The sequence below is a fragment of the Malania oleifera genome, chromosome 8 (genome assembly GCF_029873635.1).
Source record: "Malania oleifera isolate guangnan ecotype guangnan chromosome 8, ASM2987363v1, whole genome shotgun sequence".
NCBI classification, from domain to species: domain Eukaryota; kingdom Viridiplantae; phylum Streptophyta; class Magnoliopsida; order Santalales; family Ximeniaceae; genus Malania; species Malania oleifera.
In genome coordinates, this window is record NC_080424.1 from 36,424,938 (window position 1) to 36,447,656 (window position 22,719).

Consider the following 22,719-nt stretch of genomic DNA (forward strand, 5'->3'; position numbering starts at 1 on the left):
TTTAAATAAAGATTTGCATGCAAATAATTAATGTCATGAATAAACAAGCATACACATGTTAAATTTAAAGTACAAAAATTAAATGAGATAAGGATAGAGTGACACATGATATTTGTTATCGAGGTTCGGCCAAATCAGCCTACGTCCCCACCTTGGACATACTTTCTAAGGATTTCACTAAACTTGCTCACTCAAACGGGCGGAGCAGAAGCGATTTACATTCGTTCCTTACGCGGTGAAGAAAACCCTAACTCAATTACAAGAGTAAGCCGAACTAGTCTCACTTACGGGGCTGAGACTCCCCAGTTCAATTAATAGGTTGAATCCGACCAGTACATTAAAAACATTTTTCGCACATATAAACATATTTCTTAATACAAGTAATGATGTACACAATAAAGTTCAATATATATATATTTGCCAGTCAACTCGCGAAAAGAAAAAAAAGGAAGAAGAAGAAATGATTAGAAGTTACTTCCAACTACCTGAATTTGGCTTTTTTTTTTTTTTTTTGATAAAATAAGACATAAATTTGAATGTTAACTCACTTTAAACACATAATTATGCGATATTGTGATTATTATTATTTTTTTTGAAAAGATAAATTCATTATTAAAGGAGAAGCTTGGAAACTCCAAATAAGATTACAGGAAAATGCGAGGATAAACCAACCTCCACAAGAGAACACTTCCCAATCTAAAAACCATTATCACTCTACAAACAAACAAGTAAGACTTCCAAACATCTGAAATTAAGGATAAATTATAGATTATATCCCATTATATATCAACAGCCATCAATCATTTTTAAGGACAAGGACGCCACATTAGTTTACATGCTAAGGTAACACAGTCTTTTAAAGTCATTAGACAACACTTTAGCACATCTTAAATATCAAAATTATAACTAACTGGGTTCTCTACGAGTAGATCATCATTTGGAACAGCAGTGACAGAATTGGTCGCCTGTTCAGCAAGGCTAGCAGTGCTTTCCTCTTCCTGGCTTGGACTTCCTTCTTCAAAGTCCCTTTTATTTCCTTTTCACATGAAGCACCATGAATATAAAAACCAAAGGATAAGAAATATATCCAAAAGTATATATATATATATATATATATATAGGCTTGGGAAATGAAGCCTAACTAGTTTTAGTAACTAAAAAGAAAAAGAAGATACCATGTGATGCCTTTGTTTCCTTATTGGAGTTAAGGAGATTTTTTCGTGCTTCTCTGAGAAACTCCATGGCTATTTCTTCATCATGGGTATATGAAAAGTACGTATCTTCCTTCAATGCACCATAATGATTGGGATGGTATGCTGTCTTTTTCCTTTTTGATGGGGTTTCTACCATACTAATAAGACGCAAAGGCTGAAAATATTATTGGAAATAAAATTAATGTCATCGAGCAACAACTAGCCACTTTTAGCTTCAATTGCTAAACATCTAAATAACTTCGAAACTCACCGTTGAATAGTCATTTGAATTTTCCTTTTTTTCCTTTTGCCAACGTTTTGGAAGAACTCCATGCTTAGCAAAGATTATCATTGAAATAAATGAACGAAACATCTTATTTGATTTTTCATGGTAATAAAACTGCAATCAAATATCCATTCTACATGAGATTTTGCTAATGATTGTGCAATTAGTATGGGCATACACTAAAATGCAATAAAGAGAATCAAAACATCATAAAATATCTATTCTACATGAGATTTTGCTAATGATTGTGCAATTAGTATGGGCATACACATGCAATTTTTAGTTGTACTAAGTGCAAGTGAATGACCCCTAAATATAAAGAAATAAATTTGAGAAATCTACGTAGTTGAAAAACTAAATCAACAGGCCAACTAGATCTTGGATTTCCAAGTTGAGAGTAGCTTCACATGTAATTTCTTTTTTACAAAATAGTCAACATCATGATATTGTTGATTTCTACAAATGTCTAATTTTAATTAGTGGCATTGTCTTATAACATCACCTATGACCATTATAGGTGTCATGTAATAGAACATTCTTTTAGCAATCTAAACCATAATGTGTTTTTTTTTATTTATAAATACCTTATCCCATCTTCCATCCTTGCGCTGTCTTTGCTCAAGAATCCATCCTTCTATTCGCTCAGCCAATGGTAGCTCACACACATTTTGAGCACTGGAACCAGTTGGGCATTGGACTGACTTCCACTGCAAATTCAAATGCAAGAAATTTAAAGGAAATAATCATAGACTTACTACAAATTAAAGTTAAATTTTGTTTGAATGTTCAATAATATTACCTTAGAAGCAAAAGGAAAAAATTTCATTTGATTTTTATGTACAACTTGTAACAATGTCCTCTGTAGGGCACCCCCAATGCTTGACTTTCATAATGCAGGTCATAGGTTCAAATCCCATGAAGGGTGGAATGAATATTGGATAAGGGAAAGTTACTTCCTGTTGTGTTACCTAACTCATAGTATGAACTATCAATTAACCAAAAATCCTTACAATACTTCAACTATTTACCTAAGAAAAAGGTTACTTTCAATTGAGATGTGGGACACATTCACAAACACACAAAAAATAAATAATTGCAATTTGATAACTCGACTTGAAGAGTAATTGTTCATACTTGGAATGATGATTGTTTCATACATTGTTAACTTATAATATTATTGTCATTGCAATGAGATAATTGAATCATCTAGAACATATATATAAGCAAAAGAACATATAACATTGCAAAACAATATCTCAAAATTTAGTTTAACATTTTGAATTATACAGTGTTGTTGTCAACTAAGCGAAAAAAAAAAAGAGGCAACCGCGTTGGTTTATATTGTATTAAGATTATTGAATGCAAAAATGAGAAAGTCAATAGTTGATATTATCACATTAATTAGGGATAGATGTATGAATATTCTTTTTTGTGTAGCAAGGGAAGTTATAAGTCTTGATTTTATTTTATATTTTATAATTCAGAACTTCAACCTAGGCAAACCCTTTAGATCTACTTAGGTAGCACTAAACCAAGGGATCAGAGGACATGAGCGAACCCACTGCTCCCTCGTAATAAATCAAGAATTGACCTTTATGCAAAATCAAACCATAACTCTTATTACCAGGAAACCAACCTTACAGTCCACCCATATCCACTTGAGCCAACCCTTGCATTTAACATTTTGGGTGCACCAACTTCGTGATGCTCTCTTATTACCAGGAAACCTTGTAGTCCACTAATATCTACTTGAGCTAATCCTTGGGAGCATTTTAACATTACGGGTGCACTAACTTCATGATGAAGGTAGATGAGATTGAGGAAATTAAGTGATTTAAGTATTTATTTGATTTAAGGGTTAATAGATACTGCTATCACCATCAGTTAATCTAATCCATGTTGCAAAATTAATTAGTTAGATAACATTATTTATATTTATTGATAAACTCATAATATTTGTAATAGGAAAAATATTGGGTTTGTAATGTAAATAAAATTAAGAAAATAAAATGTGGCTCACTGAATTATTGTATGGAATGATACCATGCAAAGGGTATTTTATTTCTTTGTTGTGTTTTCTTTTATCAAATTTTCCTTCATTTAAACTTCACAAGGCACAACAAGCTAGAGTAAGCAAATTATGCATTACTCTTTTACATTATTTTATTTGATAGCCCTTAGTAGGGTTCTCCTAGCAAAAGTAAGAGTATGGCATGGAGGAAAGTGAGGAAAAAAAAAAAATGCTTAAATAGAATGATGTAAAACTAATGAATACAACATTACTCATTTGCATTGTTAATTTTTTTTTTTTATCTCTATTATCAATTTTTAACTAATTGTTGCACCAAAACTTTATAAACGAAAAACTTTAGTGCACTCATTGTAGCAACTCGTTGTCTCACTATTTAATATTGAAAATTTACTTTTGTAAATTGAATAATTTTATTTGTAATTAATTAAAAATCACCATATGATTTTAAAATAAATTGATGTAAAAATATCTATAAAAAACTAAAAAATTATCCAAAAAATATTTTGAATGTTTTCTCCCATCGTATGTAATAGGATAGCTCTAGGACTTCTGAAAAGTAAAAAAAATATATAAATATTAAGTAAAATAATTACTAAATAATACTTTTTTATTGTAATATCTCTTACCTTGTATAGCTTTGCATTTTCATTATTTTAATCATATTTATTAATAGTTGTTTGATCTAAGGAGAAAATTGAACATGTGTTCACTTAAAATTTTAATTTTTTCCTAGTTTGGAAATTAAACCTAACAAGTTTCTAATTAATGATTTTTATTTAATTTTTGGTTTCTATCTTCACAATTTTTAACAATCAAATGATTCTTAAGTTGAACAATATATCTAATTGTACTACATGATACAAAAAACAATAGAATGCAATACTTCACAAAAGATGTATATAGAGGCTAGGAGGGATTAACTCGTTGAGCTTTTTTTAATTGCGAATATATCTAACTCACATTTATAAAATAATAGAGACATCTCCACATTTTGATTTTTTTCCATCCTTGATACTTGTTAGTTATCAGATAATTTTTAAAAAGTGATAATGTAGTTAGATATATTTTATTTGAAAAGGAAAATTATTATTATTTAAAATATTTTTTTTCTTCACAATCACAATTAGATAAAATATAATTTTCTTGAAAAATTAGGAAGCAAAATTACTTAAATACAATGAATAAGTATATGGTTTTGTAATTTTTTTATTTTCAAAAAAAAAAGTCATAGTTAATAGAGGTGAGATAGCAAACCTTATATAAGTCTTTATACATATATTAAAACTTTCAAAAGTAGTTAGTGTAAAAATAAAAATAAAAAAGAGGATAGGGTAAAACAAGCATAGAACTTGACCCTAGCTAGTTATTTGAACTAAGGTCAAACTATAGTAATTGTATGATGATGACATCTAGTGTATCTTGTAACTATAAAGAAATAATAAGGTTATATCCCTTGTATTATTGGATATAAAAAATTATTTAGACCTTTCTAATAAGGCATTGTAGCCAAAAATATCTTTGCAAAACTTTTATAGCAAAACATGTTAGACACATTATCAAATAATGAATCCATTAAGTTAATGCTGCATTTGAAAGTATGGAATTTGGGTCTTGAATTTAAACTGCTTTATGTCAATTTGGACAAAACTTAATGCAATTGTATTGCATTTTATCCAAACCCACGCAGACTTAAATCAATGGCCTCTCATAAACATGGGGTAAGTAGAAGTGTTTGAGAATGGAATGGATTGAAATGATGCATACTTTAATTATAACTATTAATTTTTTTTAATTGAAATCTAACTAATACGTGATCCACACATTTGTCAACATGTTAAAATATATGTCATGTCAGTACACAAACTTAGTACGAATTTTCAACATTTTCTTTCATCGTATGTAATAGGATAGTCCAAGGAGTTCTAAAGAGTGAGTTAAGAAAAATATAAATGTTAAGTAAAATAATTACTAAATAATACTTTTTATCATAATATCTCTTACCTTGTATAACTTTACATTTCATCATTCCAATCATATTTATTAATAGTTGTTTGATCTAAGGAGAATACTATTCATGCCGTTCACATTTTGAATATTGAGTCACTTACTTTCTCATCCTTGATACTTGTTAATTGTCAAATAAGGTTTTTTTTTTAAGCGATAATGTAGTTAGATGTATTTTATTTTAAAAATAAAATTATTATAATTTAAAATAACTATGTTTTTTTCACTGCAATCAAAATTTGAAATATATAACTTTCTTGCAAAATTAGGATAGAATTACTTAAATACAACGATTAGGTATTTGGTTTCATAATTTTTCATTTTCAAAAAAGTCATAGTTAATAGTGATCGAATAGCAAACCTTATACAAGTCTTTCTAAATATAACAAAAATATCAAAAGTGGTTAGTGTTAAAAAATATATATAAAGAAAATGGGGATAGAGCAAAACAAGCCTAGAACTTGACTTATCATCTCTAGTAATTATAATAGAGGTGCATCTAGAGTAATTGTATGATTCAAGAGATTATGACGTCTACTCTATCTTGTAATTGTAAAAAAATAGTAAGATTATGTTCTTTATGTCGAACATAAAAAACTATTGAGATCTTTTAATAAGGCATGGTAGTCAAAAATATCTTTGAAAAATTTTTTTTTTTCGGCAAAACATGTTGAGGTGCTTTATCAAATAGCTAATCTATTAAGTTAACATTGCGTATGAGAACATGAATTTTGGGTCATAAATTTGAATTTTATGCTAATTTAGCTAAAATCCGTATTGTATTTTTTTTTTTTCCCAATCCACATAAATTTAAATCTAAGGTCTCTCCTAACCAAAGGGTAAGTAGAAGTGTTTGAGAATGGAATGAATTAAAATGATGTATACTTTAATTATAACTATTAACATTTTAATTGAAATCTAGTTAGTACATGATCCACACACTATCTACATTTAAAAGACAAACTTAATAGGAATGTCATATCTCAACACTTTATGTGTTTTAGATGTGATTGAAATAGTAAACTTGACGATGGACAGTGATAGCAATGGTTGACGACGGCTGCCGACCAGCCGCTTCTTCGGTCACCAACCTCACCTACCAGCTGCAATCTTTGATTATTTTGGTTTTGTATTTGCTATAAATAGTTATGTGTTTGTGTAATGTAACATGGTGTTTTGAGAGTGTAAAACCAGTGAGCGAGAGAGAGAGTTCTAATTTGAAGTTCTTTGTATCTATTTTTAGATTGAAATATATTGTTATTGTGCAATTGATTCTCACTGAGTTTCTGTCACAACCAGTGACTAAGCGTTCCTCTCCACCCATCAGTGGTATAAGAGCGTCCAGTACGCCAGAATCCACCAAACAGAGGCGAACATAGGAGAAATTCAATTTTCTTCCCAGATTTGAAGTTGCTCAAAATCTAAAATTGAGCCTACCATTGTGAAATTCACGTCGAGACAATTCCAACGGTGAAAACCATGTCTCAAACAGACATTGGGAAGTGTTGCACGCGCTCACACGCGCCTCTAGCATTGTCAGCACCTTTCCCATGCGCCACAGGTGCCGACATAGATTCTGACATCCTGCGACATGAGCTCAACGTGCCTCGAACGCGCCTTCCTTGCCCGTTTGGCAAGATCCGACCTGACCAGCAACCCGCGACACATCAACCCCCAACCCAATTCAGCAACCAACTCGCAACCCGGATCCGCACCCAAGGCCCAACCCGCTTCTGACCTGCAAGCAGCCGCCGACATGCGGCACGCGTAGAAGTTGCCATGTGGCCTAACGGTAAGCACTAAAGTCATTAAACGGCCGTTAAGTTAAATTGGCTAGTTTAAAAACCACCCGAAATTCCTGTAGTCGGTTTAGTGATTTTTGGACCGATTCTTTGCAACCAAAAACTGGTTCCTAAGGTTTTTCGACCTTCTGAACACATTGGTGGCATTAGATTTGCCAAAATCGACCACCATATCTTTATTTTTATAAATTAAATTCAATGGCGAACAGTACTACCCAAGCGGTCATTCCAAAATTGACCTAAGAGAATTATGACAACTAGTCTATTCAAATGAGAGCCCTTCTAGGTGCTCAGAATGTCATGGACATTGTTGAATGTGGGTATAGAGAAAGTCCATCAAAAGAAGCCAAAGCATCTATGTCCGATGCTCAAAGAACGACCCTGCGAGGCGATTGAAAGAAGGATTGCAAGGCGAAATCCATAATCTACGAAGGCTTTGATGAGGCCACGTTTGAAATCATCGCCTATGTCAAGACATCCAAATAAGTTTGGGACTCTTTCCAACGAACACACAAAGGTGCGGATAAAGTAAAGAAGATTCGTCTTCAAACATTGTGAGGTGATTTCGAATCTCTAAAAATTAAATCTACTGAATCTATTGTTGACTACTATACACGAGTTATGGTAGTATCAAATCAATTAAGAAGAAATGGAGAGACTCTCAATGACGAGAGAATTTGTGAGAAAATTTTTCAATCTCTAGATCCAAAATATGACTATATAGCTGTGACCCAGGAAGAAACAAAAGATTTGGAAACCATGTCCGTAGAAGAACTTATGGGCTCACTCCAAGCCCATGAGCAGAAAGTCAACAGAAGGAGCGATGATAAAGCACTAGAGCAAGCCTTCCAAACAAAGTTGTCTCTCACTACAGATAGATACGACAAAGGGGGGACTTCACAGCAAGGAAGAGGACGAGGCTGAGGATCTCATGGAAGAAATTATGGAAACTTTAACTCCAGAAGAGGTGGCAAGGGTGGAAGAGATCCCACTAAAGAAGGATGCAATCAACAAAACTATGTTCCATGAGGTAGAGGACAAGGAATAAAAAGAGGATACAATAACCGCCCGAACGTAGACAAAAGAAACATTCAATGCTACAACTGGCACAAATATGGACACTACAATAATGAGTGTGGGGGCAACAACAAGAAAAGATTAGCGAGGAGGCCAACCTTGCCGAAACTAAACATGCAGATGGAGAGTCGTTGATGCTGATGGCACACAATTCAACTCCCCAGGACCAAAGTGTTTGGTACCTTGATTTTGGAGCCAGAAACCATATGACTGGCAGAAAGAACCTATTTTTTGAACTTGATGAGAAAGTTCAGGGGAAGATCTCTTTTGGCGATAATTCTAAAATCCCTGTCCGAGGGAGAGCAGATGTTTTGATCAAATAGAAGTCTGGAGATCATGCTTACATCTCCAACATCTATTACGTGCCAGACATGAAGACTAGCATCTTGAGTCTCGGACAGCTCGTGGAGAGAGGTTACCGAATTAGCCTTAGTGATAAGCAGATGGCGATAATAGATGCTCGAGGAAAGCTTGTTACTCGAGTTCAAATGGAAAAGAATCAAATTTTTCCACTCTCCATCCAACATGATACGCCAAGGTGTTTGAGCGCTATCATCCAAGACAAAGATTGGCTATGACATCTAAGGTATCGACATCTGAATTTTGAAAGTTTGAAACAATTGGGAAGCAAGAAGATGGTGAAAGGCTAACCCAATATCCACCATCAAAATGTAATATGTAAAAACTATATTTTAAGCAAGCAATATAGAAACAGCTTTGGAAAACAAGCCGACTAGAGATCTACCATGCCGCTCCAGCTAGTACACACAGACGTGTGTGGTCCACTAAGACCATTTTCAAATGGACAGAATCGATACTTCCTCACCTTCATCTATGACTATGGCAGGAAGACCTAGATCTACTTACTGAAAAAGAAGTCAGAGGTGTTTGACAAGTTCAAAGAGTTCAAAGCTCTTGTAGAGAAACAGAGTCGCTATCGCATCAAGTCACTCCGGTCAAACCAAGGAGGAGAGTACAAAGATGAAGCTTTCCTGAAATTCCTTAGGCAACAAGGGATTCAAACACAATTTACACCGACCTACACTCCCCAGTTGAATGGTGTAGCCGAAAGGAAGAACCGCCCAATCCTTAACATGGCCAGGAGCATGTTAAAGGATAAGAATGTGCCTAAGAGTTTTTGGGCAGAAGCAGTGTCATGTGCAGTCTACTTGCTCAATCGGTGTCCTACAAAGAGTCTCGATACAAAGACACCACATGAAGCCTATAGTACTCATAAGCCCGGTGTGAGTCATCTTAGGGTGTTTGGCTCCATAGCCTACGCCAAGATCCCAAAAGCAAGAAGGATAAAGCTAGATGATAAAGAAGAGAAGTGTATCCTTGTTGGATACGGCGATAGCACCATGGGTTATTGACTCTACAATCCCATAAAAAAGAAAGTCATTCACAGTTGGGATGTCATTTTTGAAGAAAATGAATCTTGGAAATAGGACCAAGCTAAATGTTCCAAAGATGCGGAATTGACACTTGAAGGAGAAGAACCTACACAAACAAGAGAAGTGGCTATCGAGTCACAAGTTCTAGAGCTGCAAACGCCTCCACATGGTTCACCACAGAGGAATGAAGCTATATCACCAATTAAGCGTGAAATCTCAAGCATGAGACCTAGAGGAGCTCGAAATCTAACTGACTTGTATGAAACTACAGAACCAATAGAAGAGTATGTTACTTTATAATGTATGTTATTGACTAGCGAGCCGATTAGTTTTGAGGAAGCTAATGAAGAAGACAAATGGAGAAAAGCGATGGATGAGGAGATTCAATCCATCGAGAAGAACAAGACTTGGGAATTAACAAATCTCTCGAAGGGCCGCAAAACTATTGGTGTGAAATGGGTCTAGAAGACCAAGAAGAACGCTCAAGGAGAAGTTCAGAGATACAAAGTAAGACTTGTCACCAAAGGCTACAAGTAGAAAGAAGGGATTGATTATGGTGAAATCTTTGCATCGGTAGCCAGGCTTGAAATCATCAGATTACTAATTTCACTATCAGCACAAAATGGATGGAAGATTTACCAGCTGGACGTGAAATCAGCATTTTTGAACGGTTTTCTGGAAGAAGAGATCTATATCAATCAACCACCTGGATATGTGAAGAAAGGAAAAGAAGATAAAGTGTATAAGTTGAAGAAAGCACTTTATGGCTTGAAGCAGGCACCTTATGTGTGGAAAATGAGGATTGATGACTACTTTCAGAAGAATGGATTTGAGAAGTGTCCCTATGAGCATGCGCCATACATGAAGATGAAGACATATGGAAGCATGCTAATTGTCTGCCTCTATGTTGATGATCTGATCTTCACCAGAAACAATCTAAAGATGTTTGCCACTTTCAAGAGAAGCATGGTCAAAGAATTCGAAATGACGGATATTGGCTAGATGACTCACTTCCTTGGCATAGAAGTCGTGCAAAGCGAGAAGGGAATCTTCATCTCCCAGAGCCACTATGCCCAAGAAGTACTGAAGAAGTTTAGGATGGACAAATGCAATCCTGTGACAACTATGGTTGAAACTGGATTAGAATTAAGAAAAAATGAGGAAGGAGATGTTGACCCCACATATTTCAAGAGTGTGTTTGAAAGCTTGAGGTATTTGACGTGCACTAGACCAGATAAACTCTATGGAGTTGGACTTGTCAACAGGTACATGGAGGCTCCTGACCAGTCCCACCTGAACGCAGCGAAAAGGATATTCCGATATGTCAAGGGTATCATCACCGATGGTGTGTTCTATTCATCAAGAGGTGATTGCAAATTTATCCACTATTCAGATAGCGATTGGGGAAGAGATCTTGATGAAAGAAAAAGTATGACATGATTCATATTTTTCATGGGAGATACAACGTTTACATGGTCTTCAAAGAAGCAACCCATCGTAGTGTTGTCATCATGTGAAGCTGAGTATGTTGCTGCCAGCTCAGCTATTTTTCATGGTATATGGATTAGGAATGTATTGAAATATCTGGGATTTCTTTAAGAAAACCCCACAGAAGTCTACATCGACAACCGATCAACGATTGCACTTGCAAAAAATCCATTTTACCATGAAAGAAGCAAACATATTGATACTCGGTATCATTTTATCAGGGAGCATGTCAAGAATAAAGAAGTGGAGTTGATTTCTTGCAGAACGTATAATCAGATTGCTGATATTTTCACGAAGCCACTCAAGCATGATATTTTTGCAAGATTGAAGACAATGCTCAGAATGACAAAGTTATGAGAGTCAAGTTTAAGGGGGGATTTTGAAATAGTAAACTTGACAGTGGACGGTGGCAGCAATGGTTGACGACGGCTGCCGACCAGCCACTTCTTCGGTCACCAACCTCACCTACCAGTTGCAATCTTTGATTATTTTGATTTTGTATCTGCTATAAATAGTTATGTGTGTGTGCAATGTAACATGGTGTGTTGAGAGTATAAAACCAGTGAGCGAGAGAGAGAGTTCTGATTTGAAGTTCTTTGTATCTATTTTCAGATTGAAATATATTGTTATTGTGCAATTGATTCTCACTGAGTTTCACTCACAACCAGTGATTGAGTGTTCCTCTCCACCCATCAAGTTAATGCAGCATGATTTATTTTGGTGGCATGCTTTAATCTTTTGTCTAACAATTTACTTTTCCATTTTCTTTAATGTATCAAAATTAGGAATAGGGACAAAAGGTTCAAGAGGACCAACTAAACAAGACTAACATCAGTTTTAAAACAATAGCATATGATTAACTTAACAAATGAAAAGCTTGTGTATGTATTTGAAAGTAAAGATTAATTTGACATTTTGATGAAAAAAAAACTTATGCAAAAGGATAGGAAGTAATTGGTGGAGCACATTTAGCCATAGAAAAATATGAATCCTCACACATACAGATAAAAATTACGCTACCTTATCAGTTTCCATCATTTTCAAGAAATATTCTTTCGGTACGGTGTAAAATAATGGAATTGTCTCTGTTGCATTTGGTGTTGTAGTCCCACTCTGCTCTAGTTTCGGTGACTTTGGCTGCAAATCAAAAAGTAATTATACATGCAGAATTGTATATTTAGTGATGTTATTAAAGCTATGAAATTCATTATTGAGTATTGGTATATAATAAGCATTAATGTGGATATGCTAGTGACAATAAGATTACTAATTCTTAGTTTCTAGTTCGCAACATTTATTGTCTCCATGTTTTTTTTTCCTTTTTCTTTTCTATGTTCAATTACACTCTAAAATGATCTTAGAACTTGAGTAGATCAATGAATGTCCAACAAGTGGGTCAACTTTAAAATTTCTATTGTAACTCTAGTTACTTAGTATGTAGTTGATTATAAAATATTTCATATACGAGATCAAAGGAAAAATATAGCACACTACTTAGTTTGTTTATTCTAATGAAAAGTATTTATATGGCCTTGATTATAGTAAATTCATATTTATTCCTATCACATTTTGTGGAAATGTACATTATGGACATGTCAAATGTGTGCTTTTACGTGATGCTAGACTTCATTACATAAATTTAGTCCAAGTTCTATCTAGCTTTGTGTTACTTCGTGCTTAAGGATCATGAGCTTCAAAATGAAGAATTTTCAAGCAAAAATTAATTAAATTATGCAAATTTCGAGGAAGTATTGAGTTTGAAATGGTAGGAACGAAAATTGAATCGAAAACAAGTAGTAATCAAGTAGAAAATTCGATACATTCCATTCTATCCTATGTACCAAAGGTGCACTAAAGGCCATTTACTCACATTATTAAATATGCAATACATGGTTGAAGATGCAAGGAGTGCTTACTAGAGTAGTATATGGAATTTTCTATAATCGAATTTCTTAGGATAAGCAATTCAAAGAAAATTAATCTAGATAGTGACCAAATAAATTAAAAAATCCTTAATACTCATGCATGTTCCATCTTTTAGTAGACCTACTAAAACTCAAAGAACTAATGTAAAACCATACCAATAATTTTCTGTAGAATATATGTGTGTGGTGCCCATTATTCTATGCACATGAAAAAAAAGAAAAATAAAATATAATGTCTTTAACCATAAAAAATTGGTGCTTAAGAAGTTTTTAGTGTTGATAACATTAATTTGGTATAAGTGAAGCGTTGCCAACTAAAAAATGTTAGCATATCTCCCTAATTAAGTTGATTGTTCAATCTTCATGATTTGGTCAATCTCCATGATTTGTATAATTAGCATTAATGACATTAATAATTTACCTTATTGAGCTTGCCTCCTTCACCTATAAAAGGATGACCCTTGTACAATTTTATATATACAAAGAATACAGAAGTTATTTACAACTCTTTCTTTCTTCTCTTAGTTTTAACATGGTATTAGAGCCAAGTTTGGTTCTGGACCGCTAGTTGGTGTCTTTCTTTTGGTTCCGCCACTCTCTCACCACTGGTATTCCAATACCATAAATCGATTCCGTTGCTCTAGAGTTTTTCGCTTGGTGCAAAAATCATTCCGACGCCACATGCCTCACGAGCCCAGTCACCAACGGCCAAACACCGCCGCATCTGCCGTCGCTCGTTGTCATCTCTAGCAACCTTCCAGCAATTTTCCAGCCACCGTCCGCTGCCACTTTTGGTAGAGCTTCGACAAAGTTGGTTTTCTTTAACTAGTTTTCCGTGCTCATTCCATCGACGCCCTCCTTTTGCTTTAAATTAGTCAGCATTATCAATTTTTTTTATGGCTTCTTTAAATGATGTTGTTCACCCTATAGAGATTGTTTTGAATGGCTCCAACTACAATGCTTGGGCCCAAAAAATTTCAGTTTTTTTGATTGGTCAAAGATTATGGCGTTTTGACAAGAACAAAACAAAAACCCACAAAAACTGACAAGAAATCCACAGAGGAGTTTGATGAGGCTCTTAATGAATGGTAAAGTACTCATTGTAAGATCATTTTCAGGTTTATTAATACATTAGTTCCTCCCATTCAGAGTTTACTTCCTAAGTTTTGGAATGCCAAACTTGCTTGGGATTTTTTGGCAAAACGATACAACTATGGTGGTGATGATACTCTCGAGTTTCAGCTGGAAACTAGGCTTTCCTAGATGTGTCAAGAACCTGGATAGTCTATTGCCGAGTTTCATGCTCAAGTTAGTAGCATTTGGGATTAGCTTTCTCAAGCTGACCCTACTTTTTGTGATGAGCAGTCGATTAAGCTTTTTGCTGCATATCGAGTTTGTGGTCAATTTATATATTTTATGATGCATATCCAGGATGAATTTGAGAATACTCGAGCATCTTCATTACATCGATCTCCTTTTCCTACACTTGAGGTTGCTCTTACGGAGCTAATTTATGAGGAGACACGACAGCAGACTCGTCGAGTTCATTTTACCGACATGGTCTTAGCTATTGCTCCGTCCAGCTCATCTACTCCGGCTACTCCTACTGCAGTTGTTGCTTCTTCTAAATCGCGCCGTTTCAATGGCTAATGCCACTATTGTAAGGAAGATGACCACCGTATTTTCGATTGTCCTAAGAAGAAGGCTAAGGATGCTAGGGATGCTCTTAATGCTAAGGCATCTTACTCTTCTAAGCCTATTGTTGCTATCTCCACCAGCTCCTCGACTTCTGATTCATCTTCTGCTCCTTCTTTGCCTTCTCTTTCTGCAGCTAACCTTGAGGCAATTATCACCCAGGTTCTATCACATACTTCTACTGCCTTATTAGTCTCCACAGGTAACTTTACATCTTAGTTTATTAACTCTGCCTGTTGCAATCATATGACCTTTGATTCCTTTTTAGTGACCCATAGGAAGTCTTTAAATCCTGTTCCCTTAATTTATACTGCTGATGGTTCACATATGTCTATTAGTCATCTTGGTCATGTTTCTACTCCTACTCTTTTTGTACCTGACACATATGTTGTGCCTAACTTGTCTCTAAATCTCCTTTCTGTTGGTCAACTTATTGAAAGTGGTTTTTTCTTAACCTTTTCTCAAAAAGGTTGTGATGTGTAGGATTCGAAGATGAGCCAGCTAATTGGGACAGAGCATAAAGTTGGTCACCTTTTCGAGCTCACATCTCTGCATTTGCCTAGTTCTTGTTCTCCTCTGTCTCTTATTGCTACTGTGTCTTCCAGTGTTTGGCCCTCTCGTCTTGGTCATACCTCTTTGTCTTGTGTTTTGTCTCTAGCTTCCAGTGGTTACTTAAGAAATGTTAAATTTGAACCTTTTGATTGTATGTCTTGTTGACTTGGGAAATAGAAAGCTTTACCTTTTAATGAAAGTAATTCTTTTTCTTTTACACCTTTTGATTTGGTTCATTCTAATATTTGGGGACCTGCTCCTATCTCTACTAAGGGTGGGTCTCATTACTTTGTTATTTATATTGATGATTACTCTTGATATACATGGATTTATCTTTTGCATGATCGCACTGGGTTACTTAATGCTGTTCACGATTTTAAGCAGATGATAAAAAATTAGTTTGATCACACCATTAAAGTTTTTCGATTTGATAATTCCCTAAAGTATACTTCTACCCCTTTCATTGAAGAAATTAAAGAGGCAAGCACCTTGTTCCATCGATCCTGTCCATCCACCTCCCAACAGAATGGTCGTGCAAAAAGTAAGCATCGTCACATTCTTGACACTATTCACTCTCAACTTTTCTTTGCATCCCTCCCAGAATCCTTTTGGGGAAAAGCCACTCTTACTGCTGTTTACACTATTAATCGGGTTCTAACCCCTACTCTTTCCAATAAATCTCCATATGAGGTCTTTTATGGAAAGGTACCTGATTATTCTCTTCTCAAAGTATTTTACTGTGCTTATTTTGTTTTACTCCCACCTCATGAACATACAAAACTTGAACCTCACTCTCATCTATGTTACTTTCTTAGTTATGGCAAACACAAGGATTATCGGTGCTATGACCCCATAGCCAAGCGTCTTCGAGTCTCTCGGCATGTTTAGTTTTGGGAACACAAAATGTTCACTAGTATCTTTACACTTTCATCCAATTGTCCCTCACACTCTCCCATTTTCACTAACCTTGCCATAGATCCCTCTCCAAATTTTTCCTTTAAGGCAGGTCATGACAGCTCATCAGGTGATCATGCCATCGCATCCACTCCGCCCAAGTCCTCTTATTTGGACATCTGTCGTTCTAGTAGGGTAAGGGTACCTCCTACCTATCTTAGTGATTATCAATATTTTTCTACTCTTGACTCTCTTCACGAGCCTTACAGTTATCACGAAGCTTGTTCTATTCCTGTTTGGTAGCAAGCTATGTCTAAAGAACTTGACGCATTTCACAAAACTCATACTTGGGGCTTGGTTAACCTACCTCCTAGAAAGACTGTAGTTGGGAACAAATGGGTGTATAAAAGGAAAACAAACTCTGACGGTTCTGAAGTAAGACAAAAAGCTTGCTTAGTGGCAAAGGGCTTTACTCAGGAGTATGGCATTGATTATAAGGAGACATTTGCCCCTATTGCACATATTACCTCTGTTCGGTCCCTTTTGGTTGTTGCCTCTGCTCGAAGTTAGCCTTTATTTCAGATGGATGTCAAGAATGCCTTCTTACATGGCGATTTGGCCAATGAGGTATATATGCAGCCTCCTCCAGGGTATCCTCATCCTTTTGGTAAGGTCTATCATCTCTGACTGGCATTGTATGGGCTTATGCAAGCTCCTTGTGCTTGGTTTGCCAATTTCAGCTCCATTGTTGCACAACTTGGGTTTGCTTCTGGCACTTATGATTAAGCTCTTCTTACTTGTCACAGTGATACTAGCATCACAACTATCCTACTACTTTATGTTGATGATACTAGCATCATAACTGGTGATGACACTTATGGTATTCATAATCTTAAGTAGTTTGAGATGAAAGGCCTCGGTTCTTTTAGCTACTTCCTCGGCTTAAAGGTGTCCCCTACCTCTAATGGCTACTCTTTGACCCAAGCCAAGTATGCTTCTGATCTTCTCACACGTCTTGGTCTCACAGATTGTAAGATAGCTGATAGTTTGCTAGAGCCCAATATCAAACTCCATCCTACTAATGGGGAGCTGCTTCCTGATGTCACTCATTATAGACAACTTGTTGGGAGCTTGATTTATCTCACTGTCACTAGACCAGACATTGCCTCTGCAGTACACCTTGTTAGCCAGTTTATGTCGGCTCCTCGTTCTGTTCACTATGCAGCTATTCTTTGCATCTTACGCGATGTGAAGGGAACATTATTTTATAGGCTTCATTTTTCCTCTCACTCATCCTTGTCATTATAGATTTATTTTGATGCTGATTGGTCAGGGGACCCTACTGATCGCCGGTCTACCACTGGTTTCCTTTTTCTACTTGGTGACTCTTTTATCCCTTGGAGGAGCAAAAAACAGACCGTTGTTGATCACCCTAGCACTGAGGCTGAGTATCAAGCCCTTGCTGATACTACTTTTGAGCTTCTTTGGCTTCATTGGCTTCTCCAAGATATGGGTGTTCCTCAGCCTTTAAGCACTCCGCTTTATTATGATAATTGTAGTGCTGTCCAGATCGCTCATAAAAATGTCTTTTATGAACGCACCAAATCGAGATCGACTATCATTTTGTGCGTCATCATCTTTAGGAGGGGGCACTACGTCTCTTGTCAATTCCTTTGGCTGATCAGTTGGCTGATATCTTCACAAAGGCTCATCCACCTAGTCACCATCGTGCTTTAGTTTGCAAACTCTAGATGGTATCTTCAATACCACCTTGAGTTTGAGGGGGGATGTTAGCGTATCTCCCTAATTAAGTTGATCGACCAATCTTCATGATTTGGTCAGTCTCCATGATTTGTGTAATTAGAGCATGATTTATGTAATTATCATTAATGACATTAATGATTTACCTTTGTGAGTTTGCCTCATTCATTTATAAAAGGATGGCCCTTGTACAATTTTATATATACAAAGAATACAAAAGTTATCTACAACTCTTTCTTTCTTCTCTTAGTTTTAACAAAAAAAAAAATAGCTTGTGGTATCAAATCTCAACATTATTCCTTTTTAGGATTCAATATGCTAACTAACAAGCTATAATAATACAAAAATAATTAGAAGGATGGAAAACATATAAATGCATTGCAAGATAAAATATTAAATGCTAATCCATAAGATTGGTATTCAAAGAAATTTGATGCAATCATTACAAACACAATCTAAATACAAATTAATGGCAATGGTATTATGCCTAAGGATTGTAGTTTTTTTGTAGATAAATCACAAAACAAAGTTATATTAAAATCATCTTTAGGTAAATAATTACTATTGCATATCACCAAAGCTAGATAGGATACATAAAAATTTTGATCAACAATTGTAATGGTTTCAATTTAAGTTTTGTAAATTATACCACATGCAGCTTTCTTCGAAGATGATTGTCGACATAATAATACTATTAACTTGCAAAAGCAAGATTGGTGACATATGTTATCGCCTTGAATATTGCTTCTAAGAATACGTGTTGATCTTCATTCACCTCCTTAGTTATGATAAGCATCACATTTATGCCCCTCAAAATGGAGTAAAATGATGATGCATGAAAATTGACCCGTGACGATATCTAGTGAGAAAGACTTGTAAGGGATAATTCCTTTATATAAGATTTGGAACCCGTCTATGACAAGAGGCCATGTTATACTTCGACTCATACAAATGAGAAGTGTGGTTCGACATGGGTCTCAATGATGTGGTTGCCATATCATTTAATAGGTCCAAACATTAATATATCATCTTATGCTTGGTGGGTTAAAAACCCTATATGGAGAAACCTCTCTTACAAGTATTTCTCATTTTCAGTTAATATTAATGTATATTAGAAACTTAGACAATGGTTATTCATGCGCTCATGATCATTTTTCTTCATTTATTAATTCTTGACTATGACATTGAGGCGCTAATAGACATTAACTACAAGTGTTATTTGCAATTATTCATCTGATCAAGTTGACATACCAAGGACTCTAGTATACCAAAAATAGAAGGCTTAACATTAACATTTGGATGGAAATGAAATTATTATTTAATCCTTGTTATGAAATTATGACATTATGCAATCTGTTTTGGTTTAGTACCCTTTGCAAGAAAGCAACTCAAAAATAGTTTAATCGTATCCAATAATAGAAATTAGGTTAATTAATAATTATAGTCAATACAAATACACGCACGCACACACATGTTATGTGCGCATATGTTTACCTAAATTTAAATAAATAACATGATTATTTTCCCGAGCCTTTTAACTAGCACATTGTTAGTTGGACAATGATCATCATACATTTTTTGATTCAAATTCCTGTCATCCATATAACGAAAGTAAGAAAATAATTTAAGATACTATGACTGATAATTAATAATAGACTATATGTATACAACTCAAATTAATTAATATCTATAAGAAATTCTTTTCCAAAAAAATTTAAGGCTTTCACTTGCACATTAATAGTGAAATAATCATTCATCATATATGTCTAGAATCAGATTTTGTCATCTACATGAGAAAAGAAGGACAAGAAATTTTTAAAAACCATAGCTATCATCAGAATTGGATTCTAAATTAAACTTATAAAGCATACAAGATCTCATAAGATGATTAAAAATATAAATTTTCTATATACTTATATATGAATATGCAAAAATTCGTTGGACATTATAGTCACTAGCTAGAACGAAATCTAAAGGTTATTGGAATACCATTTATCATATTTTACTCAAAATTTTTTGACTACGTTTCTACTAAAGCTATGCGCTTTTTGATTAACATACAATTTTTTTAGGTAAAAATAAAAAATAAAAAAGGATTTCTACTTCAAAAGGATTTTCTTGAGTTTGTTAAATTTCTATGGTTAAAACAGTACTAGAATATATGAAATCTAATATAAGGATACCTACTTTTGAAGCTTAAAAATTTCTATAGTTGTAATAGTAGAATATATGAAATCTAATATGTGCATTATCGTGAGTAGATTTCATGCATCAAGTGGCTAGTTTGAAAAATTAAATCTAGAGTGTCTAATTGTTATAAGATTTTGGAAACAAAATGAAAATGAAATGGTATTCGCACTTGTATATGGTAAAGTCATACATGATCAAAGAACATAACTACTGAGCATCATATATGAGTGTGATGAAAAATCAGATCTATCTTTTCTCCAAAAGAATTAAAAATTAGATACCCGATCTATGTATATGAGCATTTTGAACTTCAAGCGTTAAAGAGAGTCATAACTTAATAAATATTTTCGAAGAGAACTAAAACCAAGTAATTATTCATAGTGGAAGGAATTTGCATGTGGTTCACATAACAATGATCTACCTGATTTCCAATCTCAGTAGGTGAAGAGTTTTGCTGTGGCGTAAGAACCATGCTTCCATCCTTGTCTATGATTTCCGCCATTGTTTCCTTTGAGCTCTATGTTGCAAGTTGATAGTTTTTTAAGCTAGGGTTAGTGGTCGAGGAGAGAAAAAAGGATGTTTATTGCTATAGAGAGAGAGAGAGAGAGATGTCCAAAAATTTGAAAAATATTCTCTACATGCGAAAACGTATGTGCCACGTTTGCATCAAGCCAAAAATAGTGAGAAAAATATCGGATGCATTCAGGGATTTATAATAAATCTATAAAAGAAAATATTAAAAAATATATGTAAAGTAAATGATATATTTTAATAAAACAAAAGTAAATAATAGAACGGGGAAATGAAAATATTGTTTCGGTTTTATAAAAAAAGAAAGAAAATTAAGTTTATACACTCCAATGAAAAATATATAAAAAGAATTAATACAAAACTAAATTTATTATATATAGTAGTTAAAGCTCAACATATGCAAAAGTGAATGGGGAAGCAATTTAAGGTTTCATTTATTGTCCTATTGATTGAATAAAGCCACTTTTAAAAGGAAAAATAATTAATTCAATGGAACCAATTTAAAATATGTTGTCACTTTGTTTGGAATGACTTCTCTCTTTTGCCAAGGAATTTATTATTGGACTAGTATAATATAAAAGGAAAATAATTAAACACCGGCTCGCTTGTTATGAAGGATGAATCTAATGGAATTTAACAAGGATATATTATTATTTAGCTTCAATTTGTTGTCTGTTGGAAAAGGAAGGTAATTTAGAGCACTACTTATGATGAGCTTTTGTGGGTGAATTTGAATTCTATGTCCCAAAAACATTTTTACATACATTTAGAAAATAAAAAATAAAAAAAATATTTCGAAAAGGTAAATTTTTCAATCTAGTTTTAAAATAAAAATAATCTTTCTATTTCTAATTTGAAAAATTTTATATTTTATCGTTTTTACACGAGGTTTTGTGTTCATAAAGTTACATTTAATTCATTAAGCCCCTAGTTATAAGCCTAGAAAAACAAGAATTTCTAATTAGGCGTCAACGAAAGAGGAAAATCTCTCTTTTTATTTGATAACAAATATATCGGAAGGTTCTGATCCTAAATTGGCATAGTTATTTTTGGACCCCTAGCACGACAATGCCTACCACGAATGCCCACTTAAATATAGGTTTGATCCCACAACTAAGCAAATGTGGGATCTTTGAGTTGATGGCCTGCACCACGGGAAATTATAGCCGGCACCGGTCCCTCCAATGTGGCCCTATGCCGGTCTACTAGATGCGTGACGCGTGGCTCATGCTGGAAAAAATAATCGCGGAAGCTAACGTTGTTGATCCAATCGTCGTCAACTCCGTCTTCGTCTTGACAACCTCGACGAAGCCAGTGATGTTGGTCCCACGGTCTAGCTCCAATTGGGACAAAATTTTGAAAGATTTCAAATTTTCAATAGGAGCCGTCAGCGACATTATAGTGGCTAATGCGTTCCTCCACTAGGCGGTGGAGGTTGGGAATCGCAGGAATATTCTAGCGGCCTTGTCGTGCACTTATCGGCATTGGTGTTTTGGATTAACGGCGTTAGCTTCACGTGATTATTTTTCCAACATAAGCCATGTGTCACGCATCTAGCGGATCGGCATAGGGCCACATTGGAGGGACGGGGCTGGCTATAATTTCCCTTGCTCCACAGCTTGCCCTTATTGCTTTTTGCTACCTTGTAAGCAATCAAAAGGCCACTTTTGCCAGTGAAAGCTTTATCGAATTTAAATTCTTTATAAGGCATAACAAAATGCTACTATAAATAGGTACATGTTTGTGATAGTTTAAAATTATGCAATTTTTAACCCAAATAAATACATTTTTAAGATATATTTTTTAAACTTCGTAAGTAGACACTCATCCATTCTATGCAATTGTATTGTGTTGAATAGAGTCTTCCAACCTATCAAAGAATAAATATATGTTTA

At 34.6% G+C, this 22,719-nt stretch overlaps 1 protein-coding gene across 3 annotated transcripts; it reads right to left on the reverse strand.

Annotated features, from left to right (window-relative positions):
* Positions 1-735: 735 nt before the first annotated feature.
* On the reverse strand, positions 736-20,952 carry LOC131162498 (uncharacterized). 3 transcript variants are annotated; one of them, XM_058119050.1, is made up of 6 exons: positions 20,715-20,952; positions 12,297-12,413; positions 2,064-2,186; positions 1,465-1,593; positions 1,176-1,368; positions 736-1,036 (listed from the first exon to the last, which is right to left on the reverse strand). In XM_058119050.1, the coding sequence occupies exons 1-6, from the start codon at positions 20,793-20,795 to the stop codon at positions 888-890; spliced, it is 792 nt and encodes a 263-aa protein (XP_057975033.1). In that variant the 5' UTR covers positions 20,796-20,952; the 3' UTR covers positions 736-887. The 3 variants fall into 3 exon arrangements, with proteins under 3 accessions (XP_057975033.1, XP_057975036.1, XP_057975037.1); XM_058119053.1 differs by having other exon boundaries at positions 1,465-1,527; positions 20,715-20,899; XM_058119054.1 differs by lacking the exon at positions 1,465-1,593 and having other exon boundaries at positions 20,715-20,898.
* Between the last annotated feature and the right edge of the window lie 1,767 nt (positions 20,953-22,719).

Coding starts and splice junctions, on each gene's coding strand:
- LOC131162498 (XM_058119050.1), bottom strand. CDS start 20,795: ATGGCGGAAATCATAGACAAGGATGGAAGCATGGTTCTTACGCCACAG. Junction 1,594..2,063: donor AGGATGGAAGATGGGATAAG/GTATTTATAAAT, acceptor ATTTGATTGCAG/TTTTATTACCATGAAAAATC. Junction 1,369..1,464: donor ATTCAAATGACTATTCAACG/GTGAGTTTCGAA, acceptor TAATATTTTCAG/CCTTTGCGTCTTATTAGTAT.